At 39.0% G+C, this 16,907-nt stretch overlaps 1 protein-coding gene and 1 pseudogene across 5 annotated transcripts in view; one reads left to right on the top strand and one right to left on the bottom strand.

Moving 5' to 3' along the window:
• PTBP3 (polypyrimidine tract binding protein 3) overlaps window positions 1–16,907 on the top strand; it is a 122,506-nt gene that overhangs the window by 389 nt on the left and 105,210 nt on the right. For 2 of the 5 annotated variants that reach the window (XM_032418225.1, XM_032418224.1), the window contains exon 2: window positions 2,669–2,702. The exons of 1 other annotated variant lie outside the window; for it this stretch is intronic. In XM_032418225.1, the coding sequence (XP_032274116.1) occupies window positions 2,669–2,702 (34 nt within the window). Of the gene's footprint in view, window positions 1–63; window positions 170–514; window positions 558–2,668; window positions 2,703–16,907 lie in introns of those variants that run through there. 2 more of the 5 variants (XM_032418226.1, XM_032418234.1) reach the window with 2 other exon arrangements.
• Window positions 8,055–8,557, bottom strand: LOC116640970 (annotated as a pseudogene).

Raw genomic sequence — 16,907 nt, 5'->3', positions numbered from 1 at the left:
CGCCGCCTCTTCTCCCGGTTGGGGCGCCCCCGTAATGTCCGCCCCTTCACATCCTCACACCCGGAAGCGGAGGAAAGCCGGGTGCAGCCGCCGGGTGCCGGGGTCCGCCCTCCGCGCGCAGAGTCCGGGGAGCCCGGCCCGGCCTGCCGACACTTCCTTTCAGAAAATGGTGCGCGGCGCTGGGGGAGGCGGAGGCGGCGCTCGGGGCGGGCGTCCTCCCGCTTGGGGAGTTGCTGTTTACCGGTGAGGTGGGGCGAGCGCTGGAGCTTCCCCTGGCGGGGAGGCGAGTGGCCGCCGAGAGGCGGACGGCGAGTGCACGCGTCGGGGCACGTCTGGGCGGCGACCTGGTCCCGAAGCCAAGGCCCCCCGCGGGGTGTCGACGTGCGGGGGGACCCGCCGAGGTCTCCGGACTTGGGGCTGTGAGCTGTGCTAACGACCTCTGTATACGGGGCGTCTGGACCTGGTGACCATGGACTCCTGCCCCCATAGCCCCCCAAAGAAACTTCGTGAATTTCTGCAATTTTCGGGAGCGTTCAGACGCTCTAAAAGTTAAAGAGGTCTGTTGCCAGAATAAAAAGATTTCGAATCACTGATAGAAATATTTCTCTGAGAACCCAGGGATATGGCGTGGGACCTGACAGATAATTTAATATTTAAGGAAACCACTAGGTTAGGATCTTCGTGGATTAATTGTAGCATATGTTTATCAAGATTTTAAAAATATCTCCACCTCTATTAGAGCTTGCAAATCCACTTATTCATTCCCATTATATATCTGAGTTTTTGTTTGGCCTTTTACTTGCTTTTGAGGACAACATATCTATAAACCCCCTGGTTGAAGAATATGTGGAACTTGCGTAAACAGTAAGAGCCTTGTACATGTTACCATATAGTTGATGACTGTTGCCATGCTGTGTAAAGACAATGGAATCTTCCAACAATTTTTGCCTTCGTTAGACTTCATTTATCTACTTCCATAACCTTAAATCTGTATATTTGGATTAACTCATTTGAATGCTAATTGCACACTGATACAGACTTTAGACAGTGCGGTTTTGGATTTCATTGATGGTTGCGATGTTCTGTATTTTAATTGAAGCTATTTTTATTTAATTGAAAATTTTCTGAGAACATTGTTGAAAACTCATTTCACATCACCGTATTCGGTTACACTTTATATGTGTGCAAAGTTTTGCTGTTTTAATTTGTGTAATTATGCCAACATTTCAGTTCAGGAAGGCTGTGAAATTAATGTCTCACAGTGTGTAGTGCGTTGTCGTTAGACGGTTTGACTTGAGCTATGGAAGCAGGCTAGCTTTTTGTATTGGAAAATTTATAGTGATGACAAAGATTTCGAGTTATGCATCTTGGTTTTTAAACTTTTGGGTAACTGAGAAGTGCAGACTTACTCTTGGATAGTTTAGTAACTCTTTACCCTATATGTGGCTTTAAAGCTAAGAATGAGTTTATTGGTTTATATATGTGGGGCAGTAAGACATTCTGGAAGGTAAGTTCAGGACCTATACAATCTTGTTTTCTATGCAGAAACAGTTATTTGTCACATTTAAATTTCAGACAAATGAATTTCAAGTTTCAAAAGTCTACCAGGAAAAATTAAAAATCTACATGGTTATTGTTTAAAACAAATTTGCATCATTGAACAATCCAGACTCATAAATTTGTTTACTTTTTTTTAAGTAATGGCATTATAGGTTATTAATTATAGAATTTAGTTGGAGCTTTCTTTTAGGAGATACAGAGGTAAACTGTAATTGAAGATGGTTTCTTTGGGACGAGAAAAGATGGATTTTTGTTTGAGAGAACTTTATAGGAGTTTTTACACCTTGAGGTTAAGGGATGTGGTTTTTAACACAGTGAGTATTTGCTTTCAGGAGGCTAATTAACTTTCTGCATTTTTCCCACAGCCTGAAAAGGTCCTTTTTCATTATTTTGGATAGTTAAAAAAAGAAACAACAAACCACCGGTCAATGTATCTTTCTAGTTCTTCCTCAAATCCCAACTGTCTTTTGTGTGTGTGTGTACATTTTCATTTCCTCCTGAGATAATTTATACTTAAACACAGTTTTGATGTGGTAGAGTTTTTTTAAAAAGCAGATCTTTGAAAATTTTCATGTCTGAAATTTGATATTTGCATTTATTTTAGTTCTGAGAGACTATCTTGGTTGTATTTTGGTGAGCTGTTTCGGGCGGTAGATACAAATTTGCAAGATACCTTCTATTTCTGTAAAAGCCACTCACAGTTTTGTTTCATTTAAAATTTTAAAACATGTTAATTCAGACCAGTGATTTAAAAGAATGAACTTTGGTGATTTTAAGTTTTGATTTGGATTTGTTAAATAGAGGTAAATGGATAAACACATATTGCTTTATTGAAACACAGCTATACTTTAATAAATACTGAAAGAATTTGATTTACTATTTGTTTCTTATATTGTGGTTAAAGCTTTGCTTTTACACTCTGCTGTTGCTAGACTGTCCCATCACTTTTCTTTGTATTAACATTTCACAACTCATCACATTCTTCTTTTTATTAATTTTTATTATTATAATGCTTTTCCTTTTTTTCTTTAATCTTATTATCTCTGTCTTTTAAAAACTTGTTCTCTAACTTTGTTTTCCATTTTCTCTTTTTACTTTTTCCATACAGTGTTGTTACAGATCTTATAGCGGTCGGTTTAAAGGTAGGACTCTTTTACTATCCTTTCATAAGCTTTTTTAAATCTTAGTTTTGGCATTTTTTTTTTTTTTCCAGTGGTGATATCATCTCACCTGTTCATAAAATTATCTTTTTTACTGTGTGATAATAGTCTTTCATTTTTATTTAGCTCCAAAATAAGTGGACCTGTAGTTGATTTTGGATTTTACATATTTATAAAGAGGGGCTACAATATTATTGTATATCTAAAATGTGAACAAAAAGTTTAGCCCAAAGTTTTACTTGAACTCTCAGAGTTTATTTGTTTGATTTTGTTTTGTTTTGTTTTAGCAGTTAAATGTAGCCTAGGCTGTATTTCCCTATCATGTTTGTTCTTGTATTTTCTCTTGGATGCGTTTTTGAGTAATAAAATAATAATAGCAGCTAAAGTTTCTTCAATTCCTAGTATGTGCCAGCTGCTGTACACCTATTTCACTAATTGTAACAGTCCTTCAAGGTAGGTATTAATAAATTCCCATTTTAGAGATGGAAAAATAGGTTCAGAAAGTTTGTTTTCAAGGTGTGGTGCACCGGAGTTCAAACCTGTGTCTTCCTGGTTCCAAAGCCTGACTTTTTTTTTTTTAATATAACTAGCTGCCAGTAATAAGGGTGCTGTCTAGAAAGTGAACAGGAGAGCTGGATAATTAATATTTTACAGTAATAACTCTTTAAGTCACATTAGTTTTATCAGTCTTCTCATTTATTGAATTCTAAAATATAAATCAAGTAAGCAATGTTCACCAGTATGAGGCTTTTAAAATATAAATGGGTGTTTTAAGGTTTCCTTTAGCAATTTGATATTTGATATACTGAGTTGAGAATCTAGTTCTAGAGGCCACTTATAGTTTGGATTACTATAGAAAACAAAAATAAATAATTCATGTTTATATTATATGTATTTTATGTAAAATTGTTTCACCACTTTCTGTCCTTCATCTCTTCATCATCTCTTCTTGCTAGCAATTTCAGCACTTCCACATTTGCAGTTATTGGATCTGGTGGTGGTGCTCATCTTCTAATACCTTAAAAAATAAGCATAATAGCTTATGAAACTAACAATAGGATTCTGAGATTAACATAATAGGGAATTGCTGCTTATACTATCTTTTGAAGTTGGGTGGAGTTAGCTTGCTTTGGCAAACTTTGAACATATTTTGTGAATTGAAAATAAATGGAGGAACCTCTTTAGTGAGATATGCTTTTCTTCTTCTTCTCCCCGCTACCCCCCATACTTAAGTCACTTTCTTTTGGGAATGACGCTAGGAGATACAGAAACTGCAGGCTCCTATCTAGGATCACTTTTGGTGTCTCTGTAGGTACCTGTGAGGGAAAGGATATTTAAACTGAATGTTGTGTGAAAAGTAATTTGTGATTCTAGAGTTTATCTGGCAAAAATGAATACATGAGACATTTAAAATAAAACTTACATTTTTGAGTTGAGAAATTATGCTTGAAGGGCTATTATGCCTTTTTTACTACGGGGGAAAATATATCTTAGTGATAAATAAAAGAAAAAGATTAGGCATGGCACCCAGATTTGAATACATGATTTGGATTTCTGACTACCTGTTTAGCAGCAAGCGCTCTAAAAACAAAGATCAGATCCTACTCTGAAGAAAAAATAAGCTGATTTAGTTGTTTCACTAGGCAGTCTATATTTGTATAGACTTAAATACTGGAAATGTCTGTAAAATTACTCATTATATGGAGAATTTCTCCTAAGATTGTTCTGCTTCTTTCTTGGATCCCATCCAAGGAGTTTAGTTACCAGGTAATAGGCTAATAAGGCTCATAATTCATCTAGATTGAATAAACCAAAATCAGCAAATTAGAAATCCTTTCAGAATGTCAGTTACTTACCTTCCTCCGCTATCTGAATATGATGATACAACACATAGTTTTAGCCAGTGGCAAGAGTGGATTTCAGTTATGGTCCATAAGTTGCTTTTCCGGATTCAGAAAAATAATATGAGTTTCATTTTTAAAGAATTAAAAATATCCTTAAATATGAAATCCTTTATTTTAGGGAAAGAAAGCTGAATTGTTTTTAGAGATGACTGATAATGAACGCGTGTCAAGAACTTTATTATACCAGATAAATCAAACTGTCAGCATGGTGGGTAACATAGGTTTTTGTGTGTGTACCTAAGTGTATTTTAAATTTCCAGCTTATACTAGTTTATCTGAAACTCAGGTATTTCCCATATTTGTGGTTATTTTTCCAAAGTACTATAGTAGTTATTAGAACAAATGATTTTTGGGCACCTGGGTGGCGCAGGCTGTTGAGTCCAACTTTGGCTCAGGGTCCTGGGATTGAGCCCCCTGTTGGGCTCCCCCCGGAGTTTGCTTTCTCCCCTCCCTCTCCCTCTTCCCCCCCCCATTCTCTCTCTCTCTCTCTCCTTTTCTCTGTCTCATAAGTCGGGGAAAGGGGAGAGGGAGAGGAAGAGGGTGAGAAGCAGACTCCCTGCTGAGCTGGGAGCCTGATGCTGCTCAGTCTCACGACCCCGAGATCATGCATGGCCTGAGTCAAAATCAAGAACTGGCCACTTAACCGACAGCCACCCAGGCTCACCTAAAATATGATTTTTTAAAATGATGATACTCCATATGTTTTCTGGGTAGTCTTCCTATTTTAAATGATTAGATGAGTATAGAAAAACTCATGTTTAGTGGACTAAAATTGGCTTCTAATGATGATCATGCCTGTCAATATAAAGGAAAGAACGAAACAGCATATTTAAATTAATTTTGAAGATCAACTTTTTATTTGCTTGACCAGAGCTTAGCAAAGTACAGCCTGTGGACCAAATCCAGCTTGCCACCTGTTTTGTAAATAGTTTTGTTGGAACACAGCCATGCTAATTCCATATTGTCTGGTGACTTTCACAATCGAATGGTAGAGTTGAATAGTTGTAGCAGTTGATCTTATGACCACAAAGCCTAAAATATTTACTTTCTGGCCCTTTTCAGAAAAAGCTTGCCTGCTGCTGTGCTTGAGCTATACAAAATATAGAAGGCCATTGCTGGAATTTTTTTTTTTTAATTGGGCTATAATTTACATAGAGTGAAATGTATAGTTTTCAAGGATACAGTGCAATAAATTTTATCAAATGTATCCACCTGTGTTTCCTACTCCCCAGTCAAGGCACTAGAACATCACTGTAAAGTGTTCTTTGTTGTCTTTTTCCAGACTCATTCTAGAAAACTGTTCTGATTTCTAGCATCATAGATTATTTTTTCCTGTTTCTGAACTTAGTATAAATGGAATAAAATATTTACACATCGTATATACAGTGTAAGCTCTTTGATGTCTGGCTTCTTTTACTCAGCAAATGATTGTTTATAGATTGATTTATTTATTTTGGGGGGGAGGGGCAGAGAAGAGGGGGCCTCACTGTCTCGGCCCCATCTCATGACCCTGAGATCACCACCTGAGCCATAACCACGAGTCCCTTGCTCAACTGGTCGCTCAACTGGCCGACTGAGCCAGCCAGGCGCCCTTCAGCAAAATGATTTTTAGATTCAACCATGTTACATGTGTCAGTAGTTCATTATTTTTATTTCTGAGAGTATTCCATTATGTGAATGTATTACAATATTTAAAATCTGTTCTCATGTTGGTAGATGTTTGGTTCTTTCCAGATTTGGGCTATAATGAATAAAGCTGCTATAAGCATTTGTTTATGTCTTTGGGTAGATGTAGGTTTCATTCTCCAGCATAGGGAGGAGTAGAATTAGATAATGTGTATCTTTAAATTTGTAACAAACTCTGGAACTATTTTGTTAAATGTTGTACCACTTTATACTCTTAACTAGCTTTGTATTAGACTTTAGGTTGCCCACGTCCTTGTTTACCTGTGCATATTGCCAGTCTTCGCTTTTATCCATTCTAATGGGTGTAACCAGAATTGCTAACAGTAGCTCATTATAGTTTTAATTTGCATTGATCTCATGACTGGTGGTGGTGCTTACCTTTTTGTGTATTTCTACCCTTTCATGTGTTTTTAGTCATTCACTTACCTTTTGTGAATGTCTATTAAGTCTTTTACCTGTTTTTTTTTAAAGATGTATTTATTGGGGCGCCTGGGTGGCTCAGTTGAGTGGCTGCCTTTGGCTGGGTCGTGGTCCAGGGGCCCTGGGATTGAGCCCCGCATCGGGCTCCCTCTTCAGCAGGGAGTCTTTTTCTCCCTTTGTCTCTGCTCTCCCCTCCCTCCACGACCTCTCTCACGCTGTCTCTCAAATAAATAAAATCTTTTTAAAAAAAATACTCATTTTTAGCGAGAGGGAGGGAGGAAGGGAAATAGGGCATGGGGAGAGGGGCTGAGGGAGAAAGTCTTAAGCAGACTGTCTCTGAGCACAGAGCCTGATTGGGGCTTGATCTCAGGACCCTAAGATCATGACCTGAGCTGAAACAAAGAGTTGGCTGCTTAACCAGGCGCTCCTTTTACCTATTTTTTTTTTTAAAGATTTTTTTATTTATTTGACAGAGAGAGACACAGCGAGAGAGAGGGAACACAAGCAGGGGGAGTGGGAGAGGGAGAAGCAGGCTTCCCGCTGAGCAGGGAGCCCGATGTGGGGCTTGATCCCAGGACCCCGGGATCATGACCTGAGCCGAAGGCAGACGCTTAACGACTGAGCCACCCAGGCGCCCCACCTATTTTTTAATTTTAATTTTATTTATTATTTTTAATTCTTTTTTTTTTTTTTTTTAAGATTTTTAAAATTTATTTATTTGCGAGAGAGAGGGAGCAGAGGGAGAAGCAGGTTCCCCATTGAGCAGGGAGCCAAAGCAGGGCTGGATCCCAGGACACTGGGATCTTGACCTGGGCCAAAAGCAGATAAAAGCCACCCAGGTGCCCCTAGTAAGGTCTTTTTTTAATCTTCTCTGACAGTCTTTCTCTTAATTGGTATATATAGACCATTCACACTTCAAGGGATGATTTAGTTGGATTAATATCTACCTTGTTCATAACTGTTTTCTATTGTTAAAAAAAATCAACCTAGGAAATTTGAAGATCTAATTGGATTTATTAAGCAATTCATGAATCAGGCAGCATCCCAGCTAACAAGTAGAGGGGAGCTTCAAGGTCTTGTACAACAGGTTTTTATAGGAAGGAAGGTGGGGCAAGAAGTTATTAGCGAAAGAAAAGAAAGGATTGTTTAGGCAAGATCACCTTCTTTTACAGGGGTCTTATTATGCAGATTACCTCATCTTCCTTTGGGGGATTGAGAGGGCCCTGTGACAGATTACCTTATTGATGCTGATCAGAAAATTCCTGACTGTCCAGATTTCATGATTTGTCTTTTTTTTTTTTCCTTTGAGGCATTTTATTTGCAAGTATGTATTACATCCCTAGAAAAAGAATCCCAGGATTTTCCCTCCTGTGTGTTTTCATCTTGCTTCTTCATGGTCCATGATGCCAGCTGAGGTTGTCAGTACAATGAAACCAAACTGGCAGGACGGGAGCAGGTTATTCTGCCATTTTTCTAGATCTTTCAGTTGCACATCAAATCTGGGGCTGATCACTCCACACTTGTTTAACCTGCCCGTGAGGTTCACAACAATTTTCCCCGCTCTGTGATCATCAATGATTTCAAATTCGCCAATGTAACCATACTTCATCATCAGTGAGAAACCGGACGATGACTTTGGAGCACAGCCTAATAAGAACCTGGCGTTTGCCTCTCTTCTCAGTGTTGTTAATGCTCTTGAGAGCATCTGCCAGGACATTCATGCGCACCATTATGGCGGCACGGAAAGATGGCAGAAAGTCATGATTTGTCTTAAGTGATGCCATGTTGGGCCTGTGGTTTTCTTTGTTAACACTGTTCATTGACTTGTTCTTTGTTTCATTTTCTTCCTTCTCTGGTTTTAATTGAACAATTTGTATGATTTTATACTTACTTTAAACATTTTTTTAGTGGTTGCCCTATACATTCTAATGTGTGCAGTATACAGACATTAGCTACTCAAAGTCCACCTTCAGATAACACTATACTGCTTTATGTACACCTTGTGACAGCATTTTCATTAACTCCTACCTGTCCCTTATGACACTGTTAACCCTTCATTTCACTTAACCAAATGCAATAATCATCCAGTGCATTGTTACGATTATGACATCATGTTAACAGTTATCTTTTAGATCAATTAAGAATAAGATGTATATTTTATTTTACCTTCATCTAGTCCCTCTCCCACAGTCTTCCTTTCCTTATGTGGATCTGAGTTTCTGATGTATATAATTTTCCTTCTCTCCAAAGAACAACTTTTTTTTTTTTTAAGATTTTATTTATTCATTTGAGAGAGAGAGAGAGCATACGCACGCACACACATGGGGGAGGTGAGGAGAAGCTGACTCCCTGTTGAGCAGGGAGCCAGACACGGGGCTGGATCCCAGACCTGGAGATCATGAATTGACCTGAAGGCAGACACTTAACCATCTGAGCTAACCCAGGCTCCTCTCCGAAAAACTTTTTTTTTTTTCTCTTTTAACTTTTATTGCAGAGCAGGTCTACTGACAATCAATTCTCTTGGTTTTTGTCTGAGAAAGTCTTTATTTCTCCTTTACCTTTTTTTTTTTTTTTTTTTAAAGTAGACTCCATGCCCGGTGTGGAGCCCAATTCAGGGCTCGGACACACATCAAGACCTGAGCTGAGACCAAGAGTTGGACACTTAACTGAATGAGCCACAGGTGCCCCATCCTTTACTTTTGAAGGATGCTTTTCATACAGAATTCTAGGTTACTGGGTGTTTTTTGTTTTTTTTTCTTCTCTTAATACTTTAAATATTTCATTCTATTTTCTTGATGCTTGCGGTGTTTCTGATGAGAAAGAAACCTGTAATTCTTACCTTTATTCCTCTCTATGTATGTAAGGTGTTTTTTCCCGTCTGTTTTTTTCCCAAGATCTTCAATATTTTCTTTATTTGGACTCTGTTCTTTGAAATAGGGTTTTAAGGGTTCTTTATATATTCTAGGTGTAAGTCCTTTTTTAGATATATGTGTTGTGAATATTTTCTCTCAGTCTGTTGCTTGTTTATTCATTTCTTAATGGTGTCTTGATAAATAGAAGAATTTAATTTTGATAAATTCCTTTTCCATTTTTTGGTTATGACTTTCTGTTCTTGTCCAAGAAATCGGCTTATCCCAAGGATAGAAAGATACTCTATTTATTTGTGTTAAAAAACCTGTACTTTTGGGACGCCTAGGTGGCTTAGTCGATTAAGAGTCTGCCTTTGGCTCAGGTCATGATCTCCGGGTCCTGGGATCAAGTCCCACATTGGGCTCCTTGCTCATCGGGGAGCCTGCTTCTCCCTCTGCCTGCCGCTCCCCCTGCTTGTTCTCTGTCTCTCTCTGACAAATAAATAAGTAAAATCTAAAAAAAGTCTGTACTTTGAACTTTTATAAAAGGTTAGGTCTGAGATGAATCTCAGATTTGTTTTTGTATGTGGTAGAGGTGGAGATTGACTTGTTTCCATATGGTTATCTAGTTAGTTCAGCACCTTTTGTTAAAAAGATTCTACTTTCTGTAATGAATTATTTTGGTACCATTATTTGAAAATCAGCTCACCATTTGTGAGTGTGTCTATTTATGCACACTGAATTTTTATCCATTATCTATTTATTATGTTAATCTCACACTGTCTTGATAACAATGGATTTATAGTGTGTCTTAAAATCAAGTAGTGTAGGGGCACCTAGGTGGCTCACTCATTAAGCGTCTGCCTTCGGCTCAGGTCATGATCCCAGGGTCCTGGGATCAAGCCCTGCATCGGGCTCCCTACTCAGCGGGAAGCCTGCTTCTCCCTCTCCCACTCCCCTGCTTGTGTTCACTCTCTCTCTGTGTGTCTCTCCCTGGCAAATAAGTAAATAAAATCTTTAAAAAAAAAAAATCAAGTAGTGTAGGTCCTCCAGCTTTGTTCGTCTTTATCAATATTGTTTTAGCTATACTAAGTCATTTACTTAAAAATTTACAATTAGCTCATCAGTTTCTATTTAGAAGCTGGGATAATGACTGCAATTGCACAGACTATATAGGTCAATTAGGGAGAAATTGACGTTTCAACCATACTGAGTGTTGTAATCTGTAGAATAGAGTATTTCAATTTTTTAGGTCTTCTGTAATTTCTTTTAGTGCTGTTTTGTAATTTTCAGTGTACAGGTTTACATGTATATTTTAAATGTATCCCTTTTTTGTATGGCAAATTGTGTTCTTGTCAATATACAGAAATACTTCGCACATTTACTCTGTAACTTATTGCTGTTATTGTATTTTTTTAATTGCTTAGGATTTTTTTTTTTTATGTACATGATCATGTCATCTGTAAATATAGTTTTATTTCTTCCTTCCCAGTCTGGATGATTTTTTTTCTTGCCTTAATTCAAAATTTAAGACCTCCAGTATGATGCTAAGTAGAGGTGGCAACATCCTTATCTTCTTCCTGCTCATAAGGGAAAGCAATCCATCTTTGTTAGCTGTAGGTTTTTCTTAGATGCCTTTCTCATGTTGAAAAATTGCTTTCTGTTCATTGCTGTTTTTTATTAACATGAATGGATGTTGGATTTGGATCTTTCAAGGAATTTGTACATTGGAGCTAAATTGTTGAATATACGGGCATAAAATTGCTCATATTTCCTTATCTTGTTAATCTGTCTAGGATCTGTAATGATTTCCATCTTTTCAGTTCTGATACTGGTAATTCATGTTTTCTTTCTTTCTTTCTTCTTTTGCTGATTGGCCTAGCTAGAGGTTTTCAGTATTACTGATCTTTTTCAAAAGGCAATTTTTGATTTCATTTATTTTCTCTTGGTTGACTTTTCTATTTCATCACTTTCACTCTATTATTAAGATTTATTCTCTTACATTTTCTGTGGGTCAGGAATCTAGGTATGGCTTAGCTGAGTCCTCTGACTTTGGGGCTCTTACATAAGAGTGTTATCAAGGTGTTGGTAGATGCTGCAGTCATTTTCTGTGGAAGAATCTGCTTCCAAGCTCACTCATATGACTGGCAGGAGTCTGTTCCTCCTAGGCTGTTGATCTGAGGGCCTCACTTCCTCATTTCTTGTTGGCTTAAGGCTGCACTCAATTTCTTGCCACCTGGGTCTCTCAATAGTGCGCTTGCCTCAGCAACTTGTTTCTCCCAAGTAACCAATAGACAGAGTAAGAGTTAAGCCGAAGTCAGTCTTTTGAAACCTAATCTGGGAGGGGGCAACCTATCACTTTTGCTAAAGTATTCTGCTCTTAGAGGTATGTCACTGGGTGTAGCCTACACCGAAGGATAGGGTGTTACACCTGGGTGTGAATACTAGGCAATGGGGACCATCTTAAAGGTTTGCTTACTATTCCAGAAGAGAAATTGCAGAGTGGTGTAGGGGTAATGCACATGTTCAGCTTTACTAGATAGTTCCAGAGTACTAATTGGCAGTGTTTGAGAGTTACTATTACTACAAATTCTCACCAGCACTTGGTATTTTCACTTGAGATATATTTTTTTAAACATTTTATATATTGGGGCGCCTGGGTGGCTCAGTCGTTAAGTGTCTGCCTCCGGCTCAGGTCATATTCCCAGGGTTCTGGGATTGAGCCCCGTATCAGGCTCCCTGCTCTGCGGGAAGCCTGCTTCTCCCTCTCCCACTCCCCCTGCTTGTGTTCCCTCTCTGGCTGTCTCTCTCTGTGTCAAATAAATAAAATAAAATAAAAAAAGATTTTATTTATTTGAGAGAAAGAGAAGGAGAGACTGAGAGAGTACAAGCAGGGAGGAGAGGGAGAAACGGGCTCCCCGCAGAGCAAGGAGCCCGATGCAGGGCTCAATCCCAGTGATCATGACCTAAGCTGAAGGCAGATGCTTAACTGACTGAGCCACCCAGGCACCCCTCACTTGAGATGTTCTTAATGTAATCATTTTAGTGCTATATATTTTCCTCTAAACACAGCTTTAGCCACATCCCAAAAGTTTGATTTGTTCTGTTTTCATTTTTATCGAGAGTAAATAAAACTGCGAGAATGTAGGAGGTAATAAGTAACTTAAATGAAATGTACAAATTCCTTTAAAGACAGAAAATATTAAGTGACCAAAACTGACATGAGTTAGACAGTATTCCCTTTTATAAAAAGAGTTTGTATAAGATTAATGTTATTTGTTCCTTAAATCTTTCATAAAATTCGGTATAGCTATTTGTGGTAAAGTTTTTAATTATGAACTCAGTTTTTTAAAAAATAGATCCTATGTTAATTCCGATTTTAAATTTCTTTAGCTGTATCCGACAGATTTTGTTATACCAGTGCGTGCAGGTGTGGGGGAAGGGCAGAGGGAAAGTATCTCCAAGCAGACTCCCTGCTGAGCTAGGAGCCAGAAACAGGGCTGGATCTCACAACCCATGAGATCACCACCTGAGCCAAAACCAAGAGTTGTATGCTTAACCAACTGAGCCACCCAGAGGCCCCTGATATACTGGGTTTTTATTTTCACTCAGTTTAAACTATTTTCTGTTGTGATTTCTCCTGTGACCCATGATTGTTTCTATGTGTGTGGTTTAATTTCTAAATATTTAAGGTTTTTCCAGATACCTTCATGTTATTGGTTTTTTTAATGTTACTTTGAATCAGTTTAGTCTTTTTACATTTCCTGAAATTTGTTTTTTGTTTTTTGTTTTGTTTTTTATTAACATATAATGTATTATTTGTTTCAGCAGTACAGGTCTGTGACTCCATCAGTCTTACACAATTCACAGCGCTCACCATAGTACATACTCTCCCCAATGTCTGTCACCCAGCCACCCCATCCCTCCTACCCCCCTCCACTCCAGCAACCCTCAGTTTGTTTCCTGAGATTAAGTGTCTCTTACAGTTTGTCTCCCTCTCTGGTTTCGTCTTGTTTCATTTTTCCCCCTCCCTTCCTCTATGATCCTCTGTCTTGTTTCTCAAATTCCTCATATCAGTGAGATCATATAATACTTATCTTTCTCTGACTTATTTCCCTTAGCATAATTACCCTCTAGTTCCATCCACATCATTGCAAATGGCAAGAGTTCATTTTTTTTTTTTTTTAAAGATTTTTTTATTTATTTGACAGAGAGAGACACAGCGAGAGAGGGAACACAAGCAGGGAGAGTGGAAGAGGGAGAAGCAGGCTCCCCGCCGAGCAGGGAGCCCAATGCGGGGCTCCATCCCAGGACCCTGGGATCATGACCTGAGCCAAAGGCAGACACTTAGTGACTGAGCCACCCAGGCGCCCCAAGAGTTCATTTGTTTTGATGGCTGCATAATATTCCAGTGTGTGTGTGTGTGTGTGTGTGTGTGTGTGTGTGTGTGTGTGTGTGTGTATACCACATTTTCTTTATCCATTCATCTGTTGATGGACATCTAGGCTCTTTCCATAGTTTGGCTATTGTGGACGGTGCTGCTATAAATATTGGGGTGCAGGTGCCCCTTCAGATTACTACATTTGTATCTTTGGGGTAAATACCCAGTAGTGCAATTGCTGGGTCATAGGGTAGCTCTATTTTCAACTTTTTGAGGAACCTCCATACTGTTTTCCAGAGTGGCTGCACCAGCTTGCATTCCCACCAACAGTGTAGGAGGGTTCCCTTTCTCTGCATCCTCGCCAACATCTGTCGTTTCCTGACTTGTTAATTTTAGCCATTCTGACTGGTGTGAGGTGGTATCTCGTTGAGGTTTTGATTTATGTTTCCCTGATACCCAGTGATGTTGAGCACTTTTTCATGTGTCAGTTGGCCATTTGGATGTCTTTGTAGAAATGTCTGTTCATGTCTTTCCCCCACTTCTTGATTGGATTATTTGTTCTTTGGGTGTTGTGTTTGATAAATTCTTTATAGATTTTGGATACCAGCCCTTTATCTGATATGTCATTTGCAAATATCTTCTCCCATTCTGTCGTTGTCTTTTGGTTTTGTTGACTCTTTGCTTTGCTGTGCAAAAGCTTTTTATCTTAATGAAGTCCCAATAGTTCATTTTGCCCTTGCTTCCCTTGCTTTTGGCGATGTTTCTAGGAAGAAGTTGCTGTGGCTGAGGTCGAAGAGGTTGCTGCCTGTGTTCTCCTCAAGGATTTTGGTGGATTCCTGTCTCACATTTAGGCCTTTCATCCATTTTGAGTCTGTTTTTGTGTGTGGTGTGAGGAAATGGTCCAGTTTCATTCTTATGCATGTGGCTGTCCAATTTTCCCAACACCATGTGTTGAAGAGACTGTCTTTTTTCCATTGGACATTCTTTCCTGCTTTGTTGAAGAGTAGTTGACCATAGAGTTGAGGGTCCATTTCTGGGCTCTGTATTCTGTTCCATTGATCTATGTGTCTGTTTTTGTTTTTGTTTTTGTTTTTTAAAGATTTTATTTATTTATTTGAGACAGAGAGAATGAGAGAGAGAGAGCACATGAGAGGGGAGAGGGTCAGAGGGAGAAGCAGGCTCCTTGCTGAGCAGGGAGCCCGATGTGGGACTCGATCCAGGGACTCCAGGATCATGACCTGAGCCGAAGGCAGTCGCTTAACCAACTGAGCCACCCAGGCGCCCCTATGTGTCTGTTTTTGTGCCGGTACCATACTGTCTTGATGATGACAGCTTTGTAATAGAGCTTGAAGTCCAGAATTGTGATGCCACCAGCTTAGCTTTTCTTTTTCAACATTCCTCTGGCTATTTGGGGACTTTTTTTTTTTTAAGATTTTTTTTTTTATTTGAGAGAGAATGAGAGAGAGAGAGAGCATGAGGGGGGGAGGGTCAGAGGGAGAAGCAGACTCCCCGCTGAGCAGGGAGCCTGATGTGGGACTCGATCCCGGGACTCCAGGATCATGACCTGAGCCGAAGGCAGACGCTCAACCGACTGAGCCACCCAGGCGTCCCTATTCGGCGACTTTTCTGGTTCCATACAAATTTTAGGATTATTTGTTCCATTTCTTTGAAAAAAGTTGATGGTGGGGTGCCTGGGTGGCTCAGTCGTTAAGCGTCCACCTTCGGCTCAGGTCATGATCCCAGGGTCCTGGGATCGAGCCCCGCATCAGGCTCCCTGCTCCGCAGGAAGCCTGCTTCTCCCTCTCCCACTCCCCCTGCTTGTGTTCCCTCTCTCACTGTCTGTCTCTGTCAAATAAATAAATAAATCTTTTTTAAAAAAAAAGAAAGAAAAAAGTTGATGGTAGTTTGATAGGGATTGCATTAAATGTGTAGATTGCTCTAGGTAGCATAGACATTTTAACAATATTTGTTCTTCCAATCCATGAGCATGGAAAGTTTTTCCATTTCTTTGTGTCTTCCACAATTTCTTTCATGAGTATTTATATATTTATAGTTTTCTGAATACAGATTCTTTGCCTCTTTGGTTAGATTTGTGCCTAGGTATCTTACGGTTTTGGGTGCAATTGTTAAATGGGATGGACTCCTTAATTTCTCTTCCTGAAATTTGTTTTAATTTCAAGCATATGGTCAGTATGAATGGTCTATATACATTTGAAAAGAATGTATAGTTTACATTTGTTGAGTGTATTGCCTTATAAATGTCAGTAAAATAAGCTGTTTGAAAATTCAAGTCTTCTGGGGTGCCTGGTTGGCTCAGTCAGTAGAGCATCCAACTTTTTTTTTTTTTTAGATTTTATTTATTTATTTGACAGAGAGCACAAGCAGGGGGAGCAGCAGGCAGAGGGAGAGGGAGAAGCGGGCTCCGTGCTGAGCAGATAGCCCGACGTGGGACTCAATCCCAGGACCCTGGGATCATGACCTGAGCCGAAGGCAGATGCTTAACAACTGAGCCACCCAGGCGCCTGAGCATCCAACTTTTGATCTTGGAGGTTGATCCCCTATTGGGTGTACAGATTACTTAAAACAAACAAACAAACAAACAAACGAAAATTCAAGTCTTCTGATATACTTACTGCGATTTTCCTTTTGTTCTGTTAAATTACTGAAGGAGGAGAGAATATTGGCATTTCCAGCCATAGTTACGGATTTTTTATTTCTTTGTAGTTGTGACAGTTCTTGCTTTATTGTGTAAAGTGTCCCTCACTTTGAGTTTATCCACTCCTTTGTAGCTAGATTTAGGTTGTTTGTTTTTGGCAGGAATACCACAGAAATGGTGTTATCTTCTGAGTGTATTGTATCAGAATGCAAAGGATGTTGATTTGTCCTATTAGTTGTAATGTTAATTTTTTTTTTTAGATTTTTTTTTTTTTTTTTTTTTTTTTTTTTT

The sequence above is a fragment of the Phoca vitulina genome, unplaced genomic scaffold (genome assembly GCF_004348235.1).
Source record: "Phoca vitulina isolate PV1807 unplaced genomic scaffold, GSC_HSeal_1.0 scaffold21, whole genome shotgun sequence".
Lineage (NCBI taxonomy): Eukaryota > Metazoa > Chordata > Mammalia > Carnivora > Phocidae > Phoca > Phoca vitulina.
The sequence above is the reverse complement of the archived record's forward strand: the minus strand, read 5'-3'. Positions and strand labels throughout refer to the sequence as shown.